This window comes from Protopterus annectens, chromosome 4.part0 (genome assembly GCF_019279795.1).
Source record: "Protopterus annectens isolate FY-2018-M chromosome 4.part0, PAN1.0, whole genome shotgun sequence".
Taxonomy (NCBI): Eukaryota; Metazoa; Chordata; order Ceratodontiformes; family Protopteridae; genus Protopterus; species Protopterus annectens.
In genome coordinates this window covers 1,102,021,394-1,102,040,108 of record NC_056733.1, presented here as the reverse complement: position 1 = coordinate 1,102,040,108, position 18,715 = coordinate 1,102,021,394, and the positions used below count along the sequence as shown (strand labels likewise).

General features: G+C 43.1%; 1 protein-coding gene across 1 annotated transcript in view; it reads left to right on the top strand.

The window, feature by feature from the left end:
- The window catches only part of DIAPH1 (diaphanous related formin 1), a 2,838,381-nt gene that overhangs the window by 2,346,073 nt on the left and 473,593 nt on the right, over positions 1-18,715 (top strand). Inside the window, exon 20 of the mRNA XM_044069079.1 lies at positions 17,217-17,318. Coding sequence (XP_043925014.1) covers positions 17,217-17,318 — 102 coding nt within the window. The remainder of the gene's footprint in view (positions 1-17,216; positions 17,319-18,715) is intronic.

Genomic DNA, 18,715 nt, shown 5'->3' with positions numbered 1-18,715 from the left:
GCCTTGAAGGATACCACTTCAGTCTTAAGAAGTGTGAAGTTGGCTTTTGAGAAGTTCTTCACTGTGGTCTTTTGTGCAGGGGTGGGGGCGGGATGTGGATTTCCAGTGAGATTAATTTATGGTCTTATCTCACCAATGAGGGGTATACTTCCGGTGTGGAGCATTTTGTCCCCATGTTTGTGATGATCAGGTCTAGTATATTATCTCCTCTTGTGGGAATGGTGACTAGTTGTTCCATCGCATTTGAGTTTATGAATTCTAGGAACCTTTGGGCTAGGGTGTTGGGGCTTGAGTGATGTTCCCAGTCTATGTTTGGGTAGTTGAAGTCTCCCAATATGATGGTATTTGGAGAGACATTCATACTCTCCAGTGTCTTCAGGAAGGCTGAGTGGGGTTTCTGAGTTTGAGACGGTGGTCTATAGCATGCTACAAACTGTAGGGCAGTTTTGCCTATGGTTAGTTGCACCTGGATGGTCTCCGATGCTTCGTGCGTTGCCACTAACCTGGAGGTGTGGGAATCTTTGATGAATATGGATACTCCCCCTCCTTTTGTGGTTTGGTCCAAGTTTTGGGGCCGGAAAGCATGATATGAGGTAAAACCTGGTAGTGCTGGGGTGCTCTCAGGAGCCTTGAACCAGGTTTCAGTTGCTGCACAGACATCGATGTTCTCCATACTGAGGAGGGCTTCGAGAGCATGCATCTTGAGGTTTAGACTTCTGGCATTGAGCAGCATTACCCTTAGTTTTTTTCCACTTGTGTTTTCTAGGGAGGTAGGTTTGTCTTTTGAGCCTTGCCTAAAAAAGGCACTATGGGGCTGGCAAGAGCCTTGGCCAATATCCGGAAGCCCAGGGGTGACAGGTGCAAACCATCCCTTGGGAAGCAGCGTGGCTTGTCAAGCATGTCATCCCAAGCAGACATTGGATCCCCTTAGAATGACACCAGTAATTAAGCCAATTGTTAAAACTGATCATTTTGTCTTTGTACTATGGCATCATTCTTGGTGAGGGTAAGATGCTGCTCAGGGTCAGGGTCATACCGGCCTGGGCTACATAATCAGAGAGCCCCTCTGTCTCTTTTCATGTAGTCCAGGGAGGTACGTCTCAGGTCGTTTACACCGGCATGGACAATGAATGAGTCATATTTGTACTTTCTTTGGCGTGACCTGAGTGCTTGTGTTATGTGGCAGATTCTAGCGCCCGACAAGCAGCTTACTGTAACCTTTTCCTTGTTCAGTCTGGTGAGCGGGACGTCAGTGTGTCTGACTATAGAGTCACCTATTACAAGTGTGTCTGGCATGTTGTTTGGCCTTAAGGGCTGTGACTGTTTAGCACACTGACTTTGTGAACTATGTGTTGCATGTCCTATGTCTTGAGGTAGTGGTCGCTTGGGTGTCTGCTTTGGAGGCCTCTGTTGTTTTGGTAGATTTTTAATCAGAGCCTCCGAGTATGTTTTTGTGTGTTTGTGTGTTTGGTTTGCAGTAGTGATAGGTCTGTGTGAGACTGGGTTTGTGGTGTGCGTGGTTACCTTCTCCTCTTGACTGGTTTTGCCAGTACTGAGTTGAGAGAGCTCAGCCTCCAGTTTGGCTATATAGTTGCAGCTCTCACATATATTTGTATTTGTTGGGAGGAGGAGAGGGTTGTCTGTGTACATGAGGCAATTGTAACATTGCCTCAAGATTCCCAGATTCACCAGCTGAACAGGAGAGGACGCCAGCAACTGACCTTTCGACATGCTAGAATAGTGTAAAAGATTGCTGTGTAACTGAGTCAGAAATGACCTATAGGGAAATGGGTACTCAAGGGGATTTAGGTGAATGAAGTACTTTCTTTTTGTTTGAGTGCTTTACCTGTATAAAAATGCTTTAGGAGCAAGTGCTGGGCTTTTTCAGATAGAGAATAGGCTGTTTAGATTGCAAGTAGAGCAGTTCTAAGGGAAAAATTAAAGCGCAGACTTTACGGAGCCAGAAATAGTTTAAACTTGATTAACCAGTGCTGCCCGATGCTGCTCTATGAGCAACTAAGCGCAAAAGTGCGCAAAAACGGGCTTTATAGCAGGGTGTTGAAAAGAGCCAGGAATTGACCCAAAATGGCCAATAAACTACAAGTTGCTGGGCTGGAACCACTCCTCTAGGGACAAATAGGTTGCTCAGTGCTCCCCACTCCCACTGGTGAACAAAGAAGCTTCCTCTTATCCAAATAAGGATATGGATAGCACAGGAACTATGACAAAGCCCAGAGATCAGCAAAATCTGAAGACTGGTCTATTCTAGTTCAGTAAGGCAGGAAAACAAGGATATTTTTTGTTTTTTTCTTTTTTTTTTACAGAGACAGAAGAAAAAGATACAGTAGCAAACAGTAAATGCTATAAAACGGCTAGCGCACTTGAGTGTGTTAGCCTAACAGTTAAATTAAACAAAAATAACTTTTTAAAGTGCAAACAGTACAGTATAAACAATATGCAGAGCTGTTTTTTAGGCGAAATGCAGTCGAGATACAGTAATTAAAACGAAAGCCAGAAAAAATACTTAAAAATCAAGGAAAGTCACTCTTTCACTCTCTGCTGCTTGTAGAACTCTGCAGGACACCACGAGGAGCTGTGCTGAGTCGTATACAAGTGCAAAAGCACGCAAAAATGGGCTTTATAGCAGGGGGTTGAAAAGAGCCAGGAATTGACCCAAAACAGCCAATAAACTACAAGTTGCTGGGCTGGAACCACTCCTCTAGGGACAAATAGGTTGCTCAGTGCTCCCCACTCCCACTGGTGAACAAAGAAGCTTCCTCTTATCCAAATAAGGATATGGATAGCACAGGAACTATGACAAAGCCCAGAGATCAGCAAAATCTGAAGACTGGGCTATTCTAGTTCAGTAAGGCGGGAAAACAAGGATATTTTTTGTTTTTTTTCTTTTTTTTACAGAGACAGAAGAAAAAGATACAGTAGCAAACAGTAAAGCTATAAAATGGCTAGCGCACAAAAATAACTTTTTAAAGTGCAAACAGTTTAGAATCAACACAGGTACAGTATAAACAATATGCAGAGCTGTTTTGTAAGCGAAATGCAGTCGAGATACAGTAATTAAAACGAAAGCCAGAAAAAATACTTAAAAATCAAGGAAAGTCACTCTTTCACTCTCTGCTGCTTGTAGAACTCTGCAGGACACTTACCATGACGGCACCATACCCATCAGTGCAGACATTTGCTTTTACGGTGCAGGCACCTTCGACTTCTATGGCACTGACATCAGCGCAGACTACTTCCACACCATTCTCTTCGGTGCAGACGTCCTCGGTTCCAGGCTCTGCACCTCTCGAATTAGCGAGGACTAAGTACTCTCCTTCCTTGGATCCATTCATTGGTAGCCAATACAGTCTTTTCTAGAAAGGCCAGAATCACCCTCCGGTCTCTCTATGAGGTCGACCAGGAGCTTGTCTGAGCATGATGTGTGGTTTGTTGACCAGTTGCTTGTGGCCAGAGGTCTTTCTCAACCATCAAAATCCACGTTCTCTCCTTAAGGTGAATGTACATCTCCTCAAACTCCAATGTACACTCCTCCTTCGACTTCCACCCAAGTATCGAAGCCCATTACTCTGACAGCAGCTTCCCTTCCTTCAACTCCAGTAGTGGATTTCACTTTGGAAACAGAGTCGTCCTTTTGACCCTCGGTGCACTGGACATCCGGCTCTTCTGAGGCCAGTGACTGTGCCGTGGGTAAGGGCACACCGATTTTTTTCTATGACACCCTCCAGGAATCCTCCCCCTCTCTCACTTCACAGCCCTCTTGAGACCCCTGGTCTGGGAGTCGGCTCGTCGGGGCGGGGTGTGACCCCGGTTCCGAGGTTGTCGTGCTCGGTTCTGGTCTCCCATCCCTCCTTGGTCAGGCCGGCCTTCCAGGTCATGGAGAGGGCGCTTGCCTCTGCTGGCAAACCCCACATGTCGGAGTCCTCTCCCCCTCTGTGCCGCAACTCTCAAAAGCCACAACCGCCAGACACCGGGCACAAGGTCCTCAGGTTTCTTTTCCTCAGGAGACCCCGTCTTTGCAGTCTTCCCCAGAACCTCCCACTGAGGAATTATCCTGTAAAGCGTCGTGCAAGAGGAAGCACATAAACTCACTGAGGAGTCGTCGATTGAAGATACAGACTTTGATGATGGGGAAGGGTCCTCACGGTCACCCTCTGATGAGCTCTCCTTTGGTGACGTCCTCATGGTCCTTAGGCAGAGGGGTGACTGGAAGTCCTCTAATCCTTCCTCTGAGGAATCCATATTCCTGCAGGCCTTTCGTGCCTGGCTCCCTACCTCCTGGGTTACCCTGCTGGGTGATGAGCTCGTCCAGCGCACACGGAAGGCTGACACCTGGAAGTGATACCATGGAGGCCTGATAAAATCTTATCGCCCCCAGCTGAGCATCCCCATTGGTCACGAGGTCTTCCAGTAGATGCCATGGTGGTGGCAGCTGCAACTAAGAAGGATTTGGCAGAAGAGAGTCAAACTGTCCATCTGCCCAACAAGGAGTCCCAGGAGATAGGCAGATTAGGGAAGCATGTGTTTTGCTTCATAGACCTTCGCTGTAAGGTCTTTGAACTATTTGTCACACTTTACCAGGCTTCAGAGGGATCTTATCACCCAACTCTCTGAAACTTTAGCAGGAGCCGTTTCTGACTAGGTCTGTGACAATGTGGCTTCTCAGCCACCCTAGAGTCCATTTCCAACTCTTCCATGCATCTTATTTCTCATGCAACGGAAGGAGCTGCTAGAGTGGCAGTTGCTGGTATAGTCACCAGACGACATGCTTAGATGCACCTTTGTGACTTTGTGGACTCCTTTAAGGCTTCCTTCATGAACGCCTCCCATCGAGGCTGCTTCTTTGTTTGGCCCTAAAGTGAAAGATACACTGGCAGGGTGCGAACAAGATGGCAAGACCCCGCCTAGCATTCGTGTCGGACACTCCACTCCTCAACGATTCTACTCCAGAAATCAGAGGAGCAGGAAGATGTGGCACAGGAAATCACAGGGCACTTTTTGAGATGCACGAGCAGAGTTCTCCCCTAGAAGCAGAGGCAGAAACTCCAATGGAAGATGCCCTTTTCAGGGCAGAGGAGGTCCACGAAACCGGGGTTCCAGAGATTCTTTCTCTGGCCAACTCTATCAGCGCTCCTGAAGTGTTACCCGACTGCTCACCTCTGGAAGTGGTCGGCGGTTGTTTTTCCTTGTACCCTGCTGCCTGGCAAAGTATAACCACATACTCTTGGGTACAACTGATAATATCCAGAGGCTATCGCATCTCCTTCCATCTTTGTCCAGTCTCATCCAGAGTATTACCCGACGTTCCACCCAATCAAAGGGAAGCAGCAGCACATGAAATCTAAAAGCTGCTACAAAAAGCGTCATCCAGACGGTGCCCCCAGAACAGATAGGATCCAGTTTTTACTCAAGGTTCTTTTTAGTGCCAAAAAAGACAGGGAACTGGAGACCAATTCTGGATCTCAGCACACTGAACAAATTTGTAAAAACAGAGAAATTCCAGATGGTCATGGTTCAGTCTATCCTTCCTCTTCTGGAAGAAGACGATTGGATGTGCTCTGTAGATCTTCAAGATATGTATTACCACATAAAAATGGACAGACGCTCAAGAAGATACCACCGCTTCCGTATAGGCGACAGTCACTACCAATTTTGAGCTTTGCCCTTTGGTCTCTCTACAGCCCCCAGAGTGTTCACCAAATGCATGGCAGTGGTTGTTTGCTTGCAACTTCAAGGATTCCAGGCGTTTCCATATCTAGACAACTGGCTCCTCACCGACCCCACCAAGCATCTACTGGAAGAAGCCCTGCACTACACTCTCCTCACAGCACAAAGCCTGGGAATCACTATAAACTGGGAGAAATCCAACACAACCCCAGCTCAGTCTTTGGAATTTATAGGGGTGCTGTTGGACATGAGAAATTGAACAGCATCTCTTCCAGACCACAAGCTTCAAAGAGTAAGGCAACAGGTTCAGCCGCTGCTCTATTACCACAAATCCCCTGCTCAATCTATACTCCCAACTCTTGGGGTCATTGGAAGCCCCTGTAACCATTGTTCCTCTAGCTAGATTCCACATGAGGCTCCTTCAGTGGTTACTTCTCACTCAGTGGTACCCTCTACAACATCCTTTGTCTTTTCAGATAAGTGTAACTCAGAGATGCAAGCAAGATTTACTCTGGTGGATGTCTCAAAATCCCCAACAGTGGTCTCGCCCCTTCAGCCCCCATCAACCGAAAGCCATGGTGACCACGGATGCCTCCCAGATGGGGTGGGGGGGCTATGTCAGGGAAACTCGGTCCAAGGCACCTGGTCGGAGACAGAGGCACTTTTGCATTTCATTGTCCTGGAAATGAGGGCGATGCTACAAGCGTTGCAAGCATTTCATTCCATCCTTCTGTCAGGGACTATTACAATCCAATCAGGCAACCTGTCAGTGGTCTGGTACATCATCAAGCAAGGGGGCACCAGATCTTGCCCATTATGCCGAGAGGCTTTGAGAATATGGCAATGGGTGATAGCTTCCAACCGCTTTCTAATTGCAATGCACATTCCCAAGATAGCGGACAAATTGAGCAGGTGCATTCTACAACCTCACGAGTGGTCCCTCAACCCTGCGATACTGGCAAGAATCTACAACCGCTGGGGCCAGCCTTGCGACCTCTTCACCTCCTCAATCAACTACTAGTGCAGCAACTATTTTGCTCTGATCCCCCCTCGGGGACAGTCACCGAGAGACACTCTAGTCCAGGCTTGGCCCTCAGGTCTACTTTATGCTTATTCTCCTCTTCCCCTCATCTCCCAATTTCTGAAGAAAGCACGACAGTTGAAAAGCAAAGTGATCCTCATTGCTCCATATTGGCCTCGACAAGTCTCGTTCCCCTTCCTCTGGCCTCACCTGCTAGATCAACTGTGGATCCTAAATCCATCCCCAATGTTGATCTCCCATTCGCAGGGTCTGACTCACCCCATTCTAACAACCCTGAAACTGACAGCTTGGTTTCTTCACTTCCAGTGATTGCCAGGCAGGAAAACCTCTCATCCCTTGTGCACAATATTCTTATTGCATCTCATAAGTCGTCCACCAGACTAATCTATCTCAATAAATGGAAAAGGTTTTCTCTATGGGCAGCAAATAGGCATTTAGACCCCTTGTCAGCCCCAGTTTCGGTGGTTTTGAATTACTTATCACATCTTTTCCACTCTGAGATGTCTGCCTCTACTATTCGTGTGCATTTAGCTGCCATTTCAAATTTCCACATTGGTTTTCAGGATTCTTCGCTTATGTCACATAGACTCTGTAAAACTTTCTTGAAGGGGGTTATCCACTTAAAACCTCCCTTTATAGAACCGGTACAACCTTGGGATTTGGCATTGGTTCTGCAAGCTCTAACAGCTCCCCCTTTCGCCTTCATGTGATGTAAAATATCTCTCTTGGCAAACTTTGTTCCTGATTGCAATTACATTGGCCAGATGCTTGTCAGAACTTCAAGCCTTATGCATCAAACCTCCCTACCTTATCTTCCATATGGATAGGGTATCACTGAGAACTAATTCTTCCTTTTTACCAAAAGTGATGTCAGAGCGGTCTATCATCCAATCTGTTGACCTTCCAGTGTTCTTTCCTAACAACTCTAACAAGGGAGAGTATTGTCTGCAGTTCTTGGATGTTCATAGGCAAATACAATTTTATCTGGACATAACAAAATCTACCCATAAATCAGACCAGCTATTCCTGGCTTTTTCTGGACCTAGACAAGGTCATCCTGTCTCAAAAGTTATATTGGCTTAATGGTTGAGAAATTGTATTACCTTTATCTACAACAAAAACAATGTCATCTTGCCTCACAGAGTGAAAGCACATTCTACAAGGTCTATGGCAACTTCAGCAGCTTTCCATGCTAAGGCTTCCCTCAATGATATTTGCTCAGCTGCGACTTGGGCCAAACCTCATACCTTTATTCTTCATTACAAATTGGACTTGGCCTCCAGAGGTAGAGCTTCTTTTGGCTCCATGGTGCTCAGGAATGTCCTTCCATGAGGGCCACCCAGGGTCCCATCAGTAAGGAATGAACAAAGGTTAACAACATCAGATAAAGAAGTTATGTCTTACCATAACATTCCATCTGTGTTGTTGATCTTCATTCATTCATTACTTCCCACCTTCCGTCCTCCTCCGGAGGTTCCTGGTTGATCTCGTATACTCTTTTATTGTAGGTTTGTTATGACCAGAGGTAGCCTCTACTTTTATCTATCAATTTATCTATCAACTTGCAGACTCGATCTGAGGTAATGGGGAGCAGAGCATTCTGGGTAGGACCTTGGCTCGAGAGTTTTTGGCTGACACGAGCTTGATATTTGGTCGACTCGGTTCCGAGGACGGAACCGATAACCCATCAGTAATGAATGAACAAAGGTCAACAACACAAATAGAACGTTTTGGTAAGACATAACTTCTTTTTCTTGTCCGCTAAAAAAGGGAAATGCAACTGTGAAAGGCATATTCCTCATAAAGATCTCCACTCTTAGTGCTTTTTTTTTCCCCTTGGGGGCAGAACAAAACTATCGTAAATGTAAAATTTGCCAATCATTTGTCTCTAAGACCCATAGAACTAGGTTAGTTTCTCTTAATACCTTTTTGGAGACCCAGCGTTTCAAGAGCTGTGTGCTTTCCAAAATGGCAAAACCTTTTGCCCCACTTGCACCCAAAAAGTTACTCCAGAAACAGCAGCCGGATACTTTGGCTGCTTAGTCTGACTTGGATATGCCCACTGAGATGCAACAAGCATCCATGGTATGTCCAGCCTCTGCTGAGGTGCTCTCTTCCATGACCCCACCAGAGGCCAGTATGGCATCTCTCTCACTCTCACTTCTGACAAGAATGAATCTCCTACCACTACAGGAGAGAAGAGGGAACTCAGGGTAATTATTTTGGTAGGACAGGATGGTGTACTTCAGATCCTAGTTAGTGAAAAAAAAACAAAGATGTCTCTCCTCAGTGGACATCAAATGAGAAGGAATGGCTAGAGTTTTCCCAAGGCTTATATAAAGCCATCTTATCTTTGAAGCCTCTTCCTTTATCTCTTCCTCTTCAGCTCCTTTTCCAGTCTTCCTCAGGGAAGTCAGAATGTGATTCATATGAGGCCAAACTGGCCTATTCCTTCCAAATACATTTTGTTGGACAACTGGCCTCAGATAAGCTTGGCTTAAAATAGCTGTTGGTCTGATAGTCTAGCAACCACCTATATGTTTATAATATGATGAGGACACATTTTTAGTAGATCCCCTCCCTTAAGTTGGGAGATTGGGCTTTTGGCCCAACCACATGGGACAGCTTCCACTTCAAGTCCAAAACTCAGCTGAACTTCCTGATTTCAGTAATACCCTTGTTTCTAATTGTAGGGAAGAAAAACACTGAGAGTGCATTAGATAGATTACTCTGTTACTATTGCAGCTATGCTTTGTCCATCCTGGATATGGGTATTTTTTCTGTCATATGAGCTTCTGTACATTTCACTACCTGTGATCCATGTTTAGTTTTTGCAGACATATAATAACTGTGTTGCTCACTGAACTGATGATAGCTGCTGTAGACTGTCTTCATTAACATTACCAGCTGTCCTTAATTTATATTTGCATCTTCACTGCAATTCTATATGATTTGGGTTTCAGCACCATTGAGAACTGATTATCAGAGAGTTTTCAGTAAGCCACTGAATCCTGTTTCCCGAATGGTTTACTTTGCTGTTAGTGCCTGCCAGTGTATATGCCATGCAGCCTGACCTTGGCAAAGACAGTTTTAAAGCTGAATAGACAGTAGAGCATTTGGTCACTGGCAGTGCAGCTGTCAAGTATGCTTTTCTGTGGAGACATATTTTATTCATTTACTTCATTGGAAGGTAGATGAGCACTAAATGTTCAATGTATTTTAAAAGTAATGTGTGTTGTCTTAACAGGACATTTGAACAAAGGCAGGTATCTTTGAGAGAGAGAGAGAGAGAGATAGTGGTATACCAAGACTGAAGTCAAAATTATTCTTTCAGTGCTCAGAATAATTGCATTTGATGATTTCTATGAAAAGTTAAGGTTTTCTTGATATTCCTTTTTATTCAGAGCAGAGTTAAATGACATTTCCAGCCTTCTTTTAAAATGCACACCAAGTTTCAGCATTACTGAGTAGTTTTGTTGACTTTTCTCTCCAGTCACTGTAGAGAATACAAATATTGTACATATTTTGTAAGTCACAGTATGGCTACATTTGCCCTAATCAACTTAGATCAGATGATGTCTATATAGCACCAACAGCTGCAGTTCAAATCTAATTAGTTGAGAAGGCAAGCCAGTCCTACCTTCTCAACTACAGTACTCCACGCAAGTTCAGGCTTGCCTTCTGAACTTAAATCAGATGATATCTATATAGCTCTAACGGCTGCATTTCAACTCTAATTAGTTGAGAAAGGCAAGCCTTTACTTGCGTGACGTACTGTAGTTGAGAAGGTAGGACTGTTTCATCTGGGGGAAAAAAGCCATCAGTTAAAACAGGAAATAAATCACGTTGCACTACCATATCTCTCAAGTGTACCTCCTAACAGTCTTCATTTTGAGTTTTAAGAAGTCCATGCTCTAGTGTTAAAATTTTTATGAGACTCATGCATGGTAAATAATACTGAGACCTTTTGTAACTGTCATATATGATAAATACAGAATCATATTTATTTATCAGAAAAACTTTTAAGTATAAAGTGTAACCCATTATAATCATCCTTGAGCTTTCAAGTTGAAGTTGTTAGTAGACTGTCAGTAAGTACTCCACATTATGAGAGGTAGTGTTCCACATTCCTGAGATGGAAATTTGAAGGCTGTGCTAACTACCTTTATGCTGCTAAACTCTGTTCCACATTCTGGAGGTGGACGTCTGAGAGCTGTGTTAATTACCTTTAAGCTGTTAACGTCTGTTTTCTAGCTTCATGCATTATTCCGTGCGCAGACACACATGCGCGTGGGCGCGCACACACACATGCACACGCGCACACGCACACACACACACACACACATTCAAAGGGGTGTTAAAAGGACCAGACAAAAATCCATGGATAATTGTACTGGTGTTTTTTAGAGGCAAGATGGGTTTTGCGTAATACAACCCGGCTAAGGGGAGATTCACACATCATACTTGTCTCATACTCAAATGACAGTAATGAGATTTTGCATTTCCTTTGCAAGCTTTCAAGGTCTGTATTTTTGCAAATAGGCTCACATATCAGATGGACTTGAAGAGGTTTGCCCTAAAGGTAGGGCAGTTTAGAGATCTATTTTAATTAATAAATGTATATGCATTTGTTAATGGGGATAGAGTGGTTATCACAAAAGATTGATTTCAGTATCAGCCAAGAATGAAGGAACAAAGATGCATGTGCATTAGTGTGTGGTTAAGTAATTATAACCATACATTACAGACCATCAATAATTGCAAAACTGTGCTTTTAACTTTTAATTGACACTTGGATTCAGAAGTCTGATACTTGAGCTGAAATTATGGAGTGATGGCCTTCCACAAACCATTGGAAGCAATTGCACAACTAATAGCTTTTTGGACCTGCCTTAGAAAATTTTGTAGTTCACATTGCTAGTTAGGTGCCATGTTTTTGAACAGTTCTTGAGACTTGCATTTCCTTTCTGTGAGTATGTTCTTTTTGATAGCTACCACTCCATCTTGTAACATGTCTGAGAGTTTTACTCTGTAAAGTGAAAAATCTGTTCTTATTTCCTTAAGAACAGGTGTTATGCTAAACCCAGTTCCTACAAAAGCTATGGTCTCAAATTGCACCTTAAACACAGCCCTTCACCCTATGTTTTTCATTGTGATAATTCTTATAAATTCATTGTTAACACAACTTTCTGCCCTCCAAGTGTTTCCTGTGTGATGAGGTGGTGTTATTCATGTCATGTACACACTACTGCTCTCCATGTGTTTCCTGTGTGATGAGGTGTTATTCACCTTATGTACATCCTTCTGCTCGCCATGTGTTTCCTGTGTGATGAGGTGTTATTATTCACCTCATGTACAGCCTGCTGGTCTCCATGTGTTTCCTGTGTGATGAGATGTTATTCTTCAACTTGTATACAGTCTACTGCTTGTCCATGTGTTTCCTGTGTGGTTAGGTGTTGTTATTCACCTTATGTACACCCTACTGCTCTCCATGTGTTTCCTGTGTAATTAGGTGGTATTATTCACCTCATGTACACCCTTCTGCTCTCCATGTGTTTCCTGTGTGGTGAGGTGTTATTATTCACCTCAAGTACACCCTGCTGCTCTACATTTGTTTTCTGTATGTTCTATTCCTTGATTGATGCTATTTAATAAGTTGTCGTAAACAAGAGATTGAAGAGCACACCATTTCTTTCTTTGAATATTCCAGTCCAGGGGAGTAATTGCTTAATAGTTTGAATGTTTGCAGCAGACTTTAATACTGTATTTCCGGATCTTCTCATCTGAGATATTGTAAACAACTGTTTGCCTTTATGCAGTCCATGTCCAGGAGCTGTTTCATTTGGATTAACTGATACTGCATGCACTTCTGTCGTATGAGAGTGAATGCATTTCACCATGAGGAGGTCCCTACTCCATGTATGACATTACCGCTTCTGCTGCTTACATGTGTTTGGGGATGGGTTTCTTCAGGATGTCTATACCGTGGCCTCTTGGTTCATAATACATCAGTAAACACAGACTGAGCTTTCAGGGCTTGTCTTGTATTGCCAGTTTACTATAAATTTATTTATTTATTTAAATTTGTTGACCGGGAGTGTCCGACTGGACGTGGGTCCATTTTCAGCGGACGCCCGGGGAGAAAAGCTCCACAGTTAAAATAAACAGACAGTAGTTACATTGGATTACATAGCGATTAACAATTTAACTTAGAAATTACTTACAACATATTTACAGATGAAGAACATAGTACATCAGTAGACAACTAGAATCTTTATCTGTGAAGTACATAACAGGCATTAACAAATGTAACAATGAGAAGTTCCTGCTGTATAATAAGTACTAGGCTTATGAGCATCTGAGCTTGCTATCATCAAGGTAGTTAGTGGAGTGGAAAGAAAGGTAGTAGTTGGATGGGGTGGAAGATATTAGAGTGGGAGTTGCAAGGGCATAGCCAGCATGTTTTTAGGTGCGCTTTTAATAAAGTTTTGAAGTTGGTGCATGATGGTACGGAGGTAATTTTGGGTGGGAGTGAGTTCCATAATTTGGCTATGGCACAAGAGAGTAGTGCTTCACCTGCAGAGTTATTGGCTTTAGTGATCTGCAAGTGATTTTTGTTGCTGGATCTTAGTGGCCTGGTGGTGCGATAGGGTTGGAGTAGATTCTGGAGGGATGGGACATTTAGTGGATGGTTTACTAGTTTGTGGGCGAGTGAGAGTTGATACCACTGAAGGAGGTGAGGGAGTTCAAGCCAGCCCAGTTCAGCAGGTGAGAGACAGTGGTGACTACGGTAGGATGCCCCTGTGGCGAATTTGGCGATTTTGTTGTAGCAGGTCTTTAGCTTGTTTAGATCACAATGCCTTAAGTTGGTATATACTGGAGAGGCATAAAGTAGGGTGGAAATAAGGTGGGAATTTGCTATTGAAATATGTGCTGCTTTGGTGAGAAATTGTTTATTTCTGTATAATGCTCCTAGTTTTTTGTGGACTTTTTTTATGGTCATGGATATGTGAATGTCAAATTTTAGTTTATTGTCTATTTCCACTCCTAGCAATTTGGTGTGTTCAGTTGGGTATATAGTGGTGTTGTCTTTTGCTGTGATGTTAAAGTGAGAGTTGTTTTGAGTATGTTTGGTGGGTTGGAAGATGAGTAGTTTAGTTTTGTTTGGGTTGAGTATTAATTGGGCATCGGATAACCATGTTTCAACAGAGGAAAAGGCTTCCTGTGTGACTTTTTGCAGTTTGGGTAGGGAATGGGATGAGCAGATGATGGTCGAGTCGTCTGCGTATTGGATGAGTGTGCCATGTTTGGTGGCAGAGGCTAGATTATTGGTGTAAACAGAGAAAAGTAGGGGTCCAAGGATGGATCCTTGGGGAACCCCTATGGAGACAGGTAGTTGGGGAGATGTGTCATTCTGCCATACAACAGATTGTTGGCGGTCAGACAGGTAACTCTGAAACCAGTTGGTGACTGATTGTGAGAAGGATAGGTTATTGAGGACAGAGATAAGTTGTTTGTGTGGGACCATGTCAAATGCTTTAGATAGGTCTAGGAAGGTAGCAGAGGAGAGATAGCCATTGTTTTTATGCTGAAGGATAGTGTTAGTAAAGGAGAGTAAGGCAGTGGTGGTGCTATGGTTTGGTCGGAAACCATGCTGAGTACTGGAAAGGAGGTTGTTAGTAAGGAGGTAGTGTGAGACCTGAGAGTGTATGCATCTCTCTAGTATTTTGGAGAGTGGAGAGAATAGCTATGGGGCAGTAATTGGTTAGTTCTGCAGAGGGTCCGCCTTTGTGGAGGGGGATTATATGTGAGACTTTCCACAATGTGGGAACGTAACTTTCTGACAGAGATCAGTTAGTCAAGATGGATACTGGGTAGGCCAGAGCATCAGCTGCGATTTGTAGGTATTCACTTGGGAGGTTGTCTGCTGCTAATTTGGTGGGTTTAAGTTTAGTTAAGAGTTTTTTTATGTTGGAGGTAGGTACAGGAGAAAAAGAGAAGGCAGTGGGGAGATTACTAGTTGAAGGTGTGGGTTGGAGGGGAGGGGGGGTTGTGTTGTTTAGCTAGTGATAGTATGGTTTGGGTGAAGTGTGTGTTGAATGAGGTAGCAATATTTTCTGAGGAGTGAGGGATGTTAGGAGGAGGGTACTGACTTTACCTGGGTGGCGGATGGAGTTTATGGAGGACCAGAATTGTTTGGGGATGTGTTGTGAGGAGTCTAGGGCAGACTGGTAGTATTGGAATTTGTCCCGTTTTAGTAGCTTTTTGACTCTATTGTAGTTCTGGGAATTTCTGTCTAGCTGCGGGGTTTTGGTTTTGCGCCAGTGCTCCCAGGCTTTATCCCTGTTTTTCATTTCTGACTTAGTGGTTTTCTGTAGCCATGGGGAGGGTTGTGCTTTGATTCTGGAAAATCTTATGGGGGCATGGTAATTAAGGATGTTCAGGAAGGTAGTATTAAAAAATTCAACTGCGTCATCTAGACTGAGGTACTTTAGAGCCTGCCAGTTACATTCTTTGAGGGATGAGATGAATGTGAGTGGGTTAAAGTTTATTTTTTTACGTATTTGATGATAGATGATAGGTTTAGCTTGGTTCAGGTATTTTTTGAATAGGAATGTTGGGGAGTGATCACTGAGGCTATCTGATAAGCAGCCTGTTATATATGACTGGGGGTTCTTACTGACTAGTATCCAATCCAGGGTAGTGTGCTTGCTGGAGTTTTTATTTATCCTTGTTGGTAACTGGACTAGTTGGGTGAAGCCATGAAGGTGTACGTGATGGGTTGGATTGTTGCCAGAACAGGATTGCCAGTCAATATTGAAATCACCTAAGATGATAGTTTCTTGGGGGAGATGGTGGGTAGACCAGCTGAGGAGGTTTTCTAATGGAGGGATGTTTTGGCCAGGTGGGAAGTAGCATCCAATTATGGTGATGGTTTTGTTTTGGTTAATTTTGAGGTTGGTATATATTATTTCTTCATTTCCTATTTGTGGAGCTGATGATTTTAAGATCTGGATGTTTAGATGCTGTTTAAATATTATAGCTATACCACCTCCTTTTTTGTTTAGCCGGTCTACTCTTAGTATGCTGTAACCTGTAGGGAGTATTTGCTCACTGGTAATGTGAGGTTTTAGCCAGGCTTCTGTCAGGATGACTATATCTGGGGAGTATAATTCTATGGTGGCATGGAGTTCATGGACTTTGTTGGATATACTTCTGATATTTAGGCTTAGTAGAAGGAAGTCACTTGGCTTTCTATTGGCTGTAATATGGGAGAAGTTGTGGTTTCTAGTCTGATTATGAGGATTGGGGTTGGAGGTGGTAGCGCCAGGGTTGGGGTGGATGTCTCCACTTAGGGCTAGTTTTGATATGCATGAGATTATTAGTTTTCTCAGTTTTTGAATGTGTTTGTTTTATAAGGGAAACTTTATGATTGTGCTCTGTGGGTAATAGGTATGGTGGGAGGGTTACTATGTTAAGTTGTAGGGATGCTTTACGTTTGAGTAATATAGTTGGTAGAATATGTGGGGGTGCATAGGGATGGTTCTTGAGCTGGTGGGAGGGGAGCTGAGTATGGGTGAGACATGAGTGGTGGTGTGAGTAGTAGTACAGTGGTAGTGGTTGAGTGGGGGAATGATGGAGCTTTGGTAGGATGTAAGATATGCAAGGAGAGTGCATGCAGTGAGCAAAGGAAAGGTATCCTTTCCTTTTAGGGCATTGGGGTGCTTTCTTTCTTCCATTTGCTTAGCTTCAGTACTAATCTGAAGTTGTTTAGTGCATCATTTCCTTCTGTCCTAAAACTACATCAGATGTAATTGTTCAGGTGCCTGCAACAAGTTTAGATTGTTGAGAGCTTCTTTATTACCCTTCCAGTGTCATGTAGGTGCATTTGGGAGAATTGTGTATTATTTGCGCCTGCAAGTTTCCTGTTCTTACTGTTTGTGCTTGCTAACCTTGAGTTTCTGCATTAGCTGTCTTGCTTAGGGCCTCTGTTAGGCCCATTTTAAGGAGGAAAACAAGGTAACAATTTTCCATTTATCACACCTGACATGCTCTGGCATAGGAAGCTTCTCTTGTTATTGGGAGGGCCATGTAAGGGACATTTTGCAAAGAGATGTCAGATAAATAGGCATGTTCAGAATGCTATTACTGACTGTCTGAAAAGCTGTTGATCTGTAGCAGAAGCAGGTATTAAACAATAGTGTTTTGTGTGCCAACACAAATTTTTCTGTGCTGCCTTTCATTTTTTATCGTATTAGTTGCAAATGTCATTATGACAGGGGCTGCAATTTTCATTTTGTTTCGTCTGTTAACTGACACTGTGGTACTTGAACAGTCTTTTATTACCCCTCTTGTTTCATTTTCTAATAATGAGAAGCTGCATGAATATTTTATACTTGGTGCTGTTTACTGGTCATTGCTTTGCTCCACAGAGATTAAACTGGGCAGTCTGTAAATTATGACTTTTTCACTTTTCTTCATTCAACAGAATTTGATAAAACAGATTCCTGAGCAGGAACAACTGCACATGCTAGCGGAACTGAAGGACGAATATGATGAGCTCGCAGAGCCGGAGAAATTTGGTGTTGTGGTAAATAAAATGCAGTTTATTCTTTGTGAAATGTAGCTCATTTCTTCATTTCATTTGTCATTCTCACTTCTCATTAAAAGGTTTTTGTGACCATCAGACAAGTGATTTATGTTTCATATCCAATGTCCTGTATTGCAGCAAACTTTGCCAAGTCTTATATTCTTGAGTGTCTGTCAAGTCCATTGATACTTGTTTGCCATCATATACTGTACCCAGTTGGTTCTGTCACTTTATATAATATGCAACTGTATGTTTGATGGTAATTTCATTACCCATTTCCTTACTCCGTATTTGGAATTTTCCTGTCTTAAATTCAGTGTTGTCTGTCCCATACACTGTATCCTGTTTTCTTATACAGTGACAGGAAATATTTGCCATTTAAACTCACAGATCACCCTTGTGCCTGAATTGATGGTCCTCTTCCCTTCCGCCTCAGAACCGCATGCCCATCCCGTAGTGCGTCCACAGTTTCTTTTTGTGAAACATTTCTGCATGTCCCTCTTTAATCCTGCATTCAGTTTTGCTGTCCTTCATTACCTTCCCTGCCACACAAGTTTGCATTTGCTTTTCTTCTTGACATCCACTGCACTGTCTTCTCTGTGTGAAATAAAGCTGTATCACTTACCCTTTTTCCCTGTGTTGTATCCCTTTTAAAATGTTCATGTTATTCTGTAATATTCCATTTATTTGGACACTAGATTGCAGAGTTTCAGAATGTGTTGCCCGTGGTCTGAGTGCAGAAGAAGTGGCTGAAGGAGGATATTGTCTGGCACCGACACATACTTCATTAGGTGTGGTATGAGGTAGGATGTAGTGGAATTTGTAATTGTTGTCTTAAGGCTGTTCTGTAGTTAACCCTAGTTTTGGGTGTTGATACTAGTTTCATTGTGGAAAGACCAGATTTGTATAGCAATATTTCCTCTTGTCAAAAAAAATCACTTGGTACTCTGAGGATGATATGTCAGTTGTACTGACTCATGCACCTTCCACTTAATTATCCTGTAGTACTGCACTGAAGGGAGTGAATTTTTTCTTGGAAATGGAAGATTCATTCACAGTGTTAAGTGGAGAGCAGTGTGAATCTGTTACATAGTATAACTCTGATCGCAAGAAAAGAGATTAGAAATCAGAAGTTTCACGCCTAAAATATATATTAAAGAGGAAGAAAACAGCCCTTCTAAATGTCTCCCATGTGTCCGACAATTTATGCTGCTGCTTTGTGTTTTGTCCTTCATAGCCACAGTTTCTTTTCTGAGTGTTGTGCCTTATGGTGTGTCTTTATCACTCACTGGAATCTCTCATCCTGTAGTGTACCCCTTGTCGTGTTTAACATTGCACCATCTGTTATTGACAGTTCTTCCTGGTCATCTGCTTCTTTTTCTTAAGTGTTTCACATA